General features: G+C 43.7%; 1 protein-coding gene across 1 annotated transcript; it reads left to right on the top strand.

Moving 5' to 3' along the window:
• Positions 1 to 422: 422 nt before the first annotated feature.
• Positions 423 to 3013, top strand: LOC123073799 (putative receptor-like protein kinase At4g00960). Its single transcript, XM_044496830.1, has 6 exons — positions 423 to 1324; positions 1433 to 1580; positions 1742 to 1952; positions 2138 to 2378; positions 2467 to 2617; positions 2711 to 3013. Exons 1-6 carry the CDS (start codon positions 423 to 425, stop codon positions 3011 to 3013), a joined length of 1956 nt encoding a protein of 651 aa, XP_044352765.1.
• Positions 3014 to 6000: the final 2987 nt, after the last annotated feature.

The following is a 6000-nucleotide window of genomic DNA, read 5'->3' as shown; positions in this document are numbered from 1 at the left end:
TTGATCGTTTCAAACTAATTAAATTAAGGTATGTTTGCTAGTGAGAACTGAAAGCAACTGATATGACCGGTGGCGGTGGGAAATTAACTGAAGAATGGTCCAGGTGGAACGCACGTGTTCTTTTTTCCATGTGGAAACAGAATTAGCTAGTGAGTAACAGATTAATTTATCCACACAAGATGGAACAATTTTGTCAAAGTAAGACAGTACTAATTGGTGCGTCGATCGTGTCAAATTAAGTAATGCAGTATTGACCAGTGCGAAATCAGCTGAAAAAAAGGTCCCACTCTTCTTCTTTTCTCCAAGTGGCCGATCCGAATCCGATAGTGATCATTTGCTGATGCATAACGCACGTTGCTCAGAGATCATCGATCTGGCAGAAAAAAAACAAGAAGCTCCAGTAGGCCGTTAGCTTCCCATGCATGGCGACCACCGGCGTCGTCATCCTCCTGCTCCTCCTACTCGCGCCGACACCGTATCTGGCAGCTGCCGACTTCTGCGACAACGTCAAGGCCGCGGGCGCGGCGCTCTCCCGGAACGCCTCCTCTTCCCCGGTGCAGTTCGCCACGGCCACCATCGGCCAGGCCCCTGACGTGGTCTACGCGCTCGCGCTCTGCCTCGGCGACGTCCTCGACAGCTCCGCCTGTGGCGCCTGCATCGCCGACTGGTTCGCCACCGTGAACCAGACGCAGTGCGACAAGGCGGGCTTCAGCTACCGCGACTGCATCGTCGTGTACGGCGCCGGCGCCGACATCCTGGCGGCGCCCTCGAACGCCACGGGGGCATCTGGCGACAACACGCCGCCCTTCCAGGACTGGAACATCAGGAACGTCACCGCCGACGACGCCCCCCGCATCGTCAACCTCACCTTCGAGCTGCTGGCGAAGACCGCGGCGATGGCGGCCACCGCGACGCCCAAGCTGTACGCCACCGGCGTCATGGACATGAAAACAGTGGGAACCTACCCCAACGTGTATTCCCAGGTGCAGTGCACGCCGGACCTGTCCGCCGACGACTGCTCGGCGTGCCTGCGCCGCCTCCTCAGCATGGTCAACTCCACCATGGCCCTGCGCATGGGTGGGCGGATGGGTGTCACGCGGTGCTTTTTCAGGTACGAGGCGTTTCCTTTGTACGGCGCCCGGCCCATGCTAAGCCTGCCGTCGTCGCCGCCGGGGCCGGCTCCGACGACTCGGACCAAACGCAGGAGCATGCTGTGGGTGATTCCCGTAGCTGTAGTTTCCTTTGTAACGGCAGCAGCGTTTCTCTTCTTCATCTGTTACCGTCGACGGCTAAAAAGGCAAAGAAAAGGTACATATGCTATTTTTCTAGTGGATTCGTTCTTTCATATAATCGTCACAAATAGTGGTAAATTGGTGATTTGTTACTGCTATGGTATTTGATGGCAATAATGTTACTGAAAAAAAAATGTTACTCAAGGATCGAGACGTGCTCGCAGTTTGGAGTGGCAAGGGAAAAATTCGGATTTCTCTTTGTTTGAGTTTGAACATCTACTGGAGGCCACAAGAAATTTTTCAGAAGAAAGCAAACTTGGGCAAGGTGGCTTCGGCGCTGTCTACAAGGTAAATTAGTAGTATAGGCCACTTTTATTGTCAACTGTTTAGGAGAAGCCTAATACGGTCCCTTGTATGAAAGATGAACCTGGCTGATAAGTTAGTAAATGGTAGCTAGAGAAGGATTAACTACAATGATCCAAACTTTTGAAGAGATTGTTTTTCTTCAGGGCCAGCTTCCAGGTGGGTCGGAGATAGCGGTTAAGAGACTTGCTTCACATTCAGGACAGGGTTTCATGGAGTTCAAAAATGAAGTCCAGCTCATAGCCAAACTCCAACACATGAATTTGGTTAGACTCTTGGGATGTTGCTCTCAAGAAGAGGAGAAAATACTGGTCTATGAATACTTGCCAAACAAAAGCTTGGATTTCTTCATCTTTGGTATGCATTTGCATTTCTTAGTTTACTTCAATTACTCTCTGTCGATATGATGCATCAGAATGACTAAATATTACTCGAGGCTTGTTTTTGGCAGTCCTATTAGTATAGTTTCATGCCCTTGGCAATTTATTTTCATTTATCTGGGTGTCTTTTTCCTATTATATTAATAACAAATTGATGTGTAGATGAGAATAAAAGAGCTTTGCTGGATTGGACAAAACTTGCAGCAATAATTGAAGGGGTAGCAAATGGACTTCTCTACTTACATAAGCATTCTCGGTTGCTTGTCATACATCGAGATCTTAAACCAAGCAACATTCTCTTGGACAGTGAAATGAATCCAAAAATTTCAGATTTTGGGCTAGCAAAAATATTCAGCTCAAATGACACCGAAGGAGACATTACAAGAAGAGTGGTTGGCACATAGTACGTTTAAAAAAACTCCAATTTCAATTACATATGTTACATTTCAACAAGATAAGGTAATCTTGACATTTATCATATACCATTTTAGTGGCTACATGGCCCCTGAGTATGCTTCGAAAGGAAACTTCTCTATTAAATCCGATGTCTTCAGCTTCGGTGTTGTCATTCTTGAGATCCTAAGCGGGAAACGGAATTCTGGTACCCAACAATGTGGAGGTTTCATCAATCTGCTTGGATATGTAAGATTATACACACAAACTTTAAGCTTGCAAAATTATCTTTTACTTCTCATTTTCTATACAACCTAATGCATATGATGGAATTGCAAACAGGCATGGCAATTATGGGAAGAGGGAAAGTGGATTGACCTTGTTGATGCATCATTGGTTTCTGAGAGTCACTCAACAAAGATAATGAGGTGCATTAACATAGCATTGTTGTGCGTACAAGAGAATGCAGTTGATCGACCAACCATGGGAGATATTATGTCAATGCTAAGCAATGAGAATCTGATCTTGGCTGAGCCTAAGCAGCCAGCATATATCAATGTAAGAGTAGGAAATGAAGAGACGTCCACTGCTCCTGAGTCATATAGTATCAATGATGTGAGCATATCAATCACAAGTCCTAGGTAGTGTTTTTCGTCGTATCATGGTCTTGTACTATCCATTTGTAGTACATTCACACCAAGATAAATGGTGTATAATGCGTAAGTTTCGGTGGTGTCTCAAGTGTGTGGTTTATGTGCCCCAAAAAGTATAAGAGAAAGGCTTTGAAGCTACTTGGAGCAACCTTTTTCCGTTCTTATTTTCTTCTTAATTAGCAACTTTTAACTAACTTTAGTTATGTACATGAGGTGTTTTCCACCTTTGTTGTCACGCATACTAAAACATTGCCAAATGCGGTTGATTATGTTAAGTTGTTCCATACATAATGATCGTTATCTACGGACAAAATGAGAACTACAACGTTTAGCTATAAAAACACTACAAACTGCAATGTCTAAATGGTTGATACCAAAGTAGAGGAGGTGGTTTTGGTGCTTGATGAAGGCTTCAATTTATCTATGACAGATTGCGTCTATCCAAAAGCGCGTGCAATATGAATCACCTTTTTTTCCTCCATAAGGGGCCATCCGCTTCCTGTATATATATAGTTAGGGGAAAGTATCGTGGCGGGTACATGAATCCTCTACCGAGCGGAACTCTTTCTGTCCCTTGTCCTACGGTTGGTTTTCTTGGTTGGAGGGATTCCAAGTGTTGTATGGGTAATTTTTCTTATCTCTTATTAGAGTCTTTCCAAAGTACGACTATGTGTGGGTTTCTAGAAGGCTCCTTGGATATAGTAGTTGTACACTACTTGTATTCAGATTGATTCTATCTCCGGTGGCACTCCATTGGTTGAGATGATGATGCATCGAGTTAGTTGTGGCCATGGGAGGAGAGAAAGAAGGAGTGGGAGGAAAGCAAAGGGGGTTATGAGATGGTGAAGGGGCGTGTAACGGCCATTTGGACAATGTCGAAAATCGATCATCCCAAGGAACGACATTGAATTCGGCATCCCGCGGCAGGCTTTCCCATTTGTTTCTTGCGCAAATCTTGTTGTTCTCTTCTAATTTTGGACGTGTGATTCTGTTCTACTCAGTTCTAATCTAGAAATGACTTGTTCAAAAAAATACCTTATATTATATTTCTGCCGGCCGGCAGCTGGTAGACCGAGTGTAAGTGAAAGTGAACTGAACAATATTAAGTCAACAGATTAACTGGGGTGACGCGGAGATTGATTTTTCAAATTAGTTGGAAAGCAACAGGCAAACAGTCAGCAGAGGCTGGCCGGCCATTGCATAAAACATTTGCTTCATTCTTCCAAGTCATCCACCAAGCGACATGGAAAGCATGTGATTGCCGGCCGTGCTAAACACATACGTTAGGTGAAAGTGAACGTCTTGATCTGAATAATTAGTTATCTCACTCTGAACAAGTTGTTCTTCACCTGAATAACCCGTGCGTTAGGTGCCAAACACGTAGTAACATATTCAATAATTTGTTCTTGACTCTTCGAAACAAAGACTTGCTCAACCGAAAGCAACGACTAAAACAATTAGAAAGTTAATTTGGAGTTTTGAGGGGTGGCATATTTCTATGTGTGATGACAAAGGCGGGTGACCTTTTCCACTAAAATCCAATGGGTGTAAATTTCTAATTCACGGGATAGACAGCCAGATGTCTTATTTTTCTGCAATATTTTCTAATATGTCCTTTTTTCATGTTATTCTGGTTAGTCCATCGTACACATTTACTATAATACAACAGAATATTTTTTAGGTGTGGTTCCAATCTTTCTCTTTTGAACCGGACTATCCCCATTTGCATTTATCACGAAAATGATGAGTTCTTATAGACCAGAGGAAACGGGAAAGAGAGAAATAGTTTGAGACACTAATTGTAAACCCACTGTGACCTTGTTGTGGTCCGGCAACTCATGTGTTTCTTCTCAGCGCCTTGTAGAAGGCGTCTAGTAGTACACTTTTGATTCTTGTTTGGCTTGTTTTGTTGTGTGTTTATTTTTAATTCTTTTTTGCGGAAAAGCCAAAGGCCATATGGTCATATATTAAGTACTGTTTAGAAATACGCCTTTACAAAAAATGGAAAATACATTCAGATTCTATAGGGTTGCCGAAGTCTTTTTCCTCCTGCATCCATTGACTATTTCATCAGCCTGTATAAAAAGTCCCTCAACACTATATTGTATCTTTAGGCTGTGTCATGTAATTTATGAAACGGAGTAAAACCCTGCTTTGAAAAAACAAATCAAGACACTAATTGGAAGCCTGCTGCTAAGGGCATCTCCAACGCCGACCCGCAAATTCCTCTGGTATATGTCCGTTTTCATGTTCGGACATGGTCCGTGGACATGATACGGGAGGGAGCCATCCAACGAAAGTTAAAAAGTATTCGGCTGAGAGGAGAAAAAGTAGATGGGGACATGCATGCGGTGGGATATTTATGGTTTAGTGTCCGGTTGAGAGGAGAGGGAGAAGAGGGGACAACGCATGTGCGGTTGGGAGGAGAGAGAGAAGAGAGAGACATGCATGTGATTGGTCAAGTACATGTCCGGACTCCGGCAAAACTCCTCCATGTTTGTCTCCAAAATACCAGAATTTGGAACTTCGAGGACTGATAAAGGTCTCCATTGAATTGCAAAAGTGAACAAATATGTCCAGTCGGACAAATACCAATATTTTGCAGGTCCCCCATGGAGATGCTCTGAAATATCTGAAACACAAGTACGTGCTTTTTTAAAGGAAAATTCACCATGGCGACTATTAATTTTCGAACATACTTACGTTGTCCAAAAGGCTACATACAATGAATGACGGAGGATCTCCCGTCTAGACACAAGTCTGGGATCCCTTCTACATGGGGAGCTAGCAAATGAGCTACAATATTCCTCTCCCTCGGATGTTGTTCTATGATTACATGAGAGAAATTCCTAGCTAAGAACACACACTCTTTGTATATTGCCGAAACTTCTGTCGCTGAAAAACCTCCATCATGCATAGTTTGAACAACTTCCAGGCAGTCTGAGTTGATAATTATCTTCTCGCTCCAACTTGACATGC

This window comes from Triticum aestivum, chromosome 3D (assembly GCF_018294505.1).
Source record: "Triticum aestivum cultivar Chinese Spring chromosome 3D, IWGSC CS RefSeq v2.1, whole genome shotgun sequence".
In the NCBI taxonomy this organism is placed as follows: domain Eukaryota; kingdom Viridiplantae; phylum Streptophyta; class Magnoliopsida; order Poales; family Poaceae; genus Triticum; species Triticum aestivum.
The sequence above is the reverse complement of the archived record's forward strand: the minus strand, read 5'-3'. Positions and strand labels throughout refer to the sequence as shown.

Coding starts and splice junctions, on each gene's coding strand:
- LOC123073799 (XM_044496830.1), top strand. CDS start 423: ATGGCGACCACCGGCGTCGTCATCCTCCTGCTCCTCCTACTCGCGCCG. Junction 1,325..1,432: donor AAAGGTACATATGCTATTTT/TCTAGTGGATTC, acceptor AAAAAATGTTAC/TCAAGGATCGAGACGTGCTC. Junction 1,953..2,137: donor CTTGGATTTCTTCATCTTTG/GTATGCATTTGC, acceptor ATTGATGTGTAG/ATGAGAATAAAAGAGCTTTG.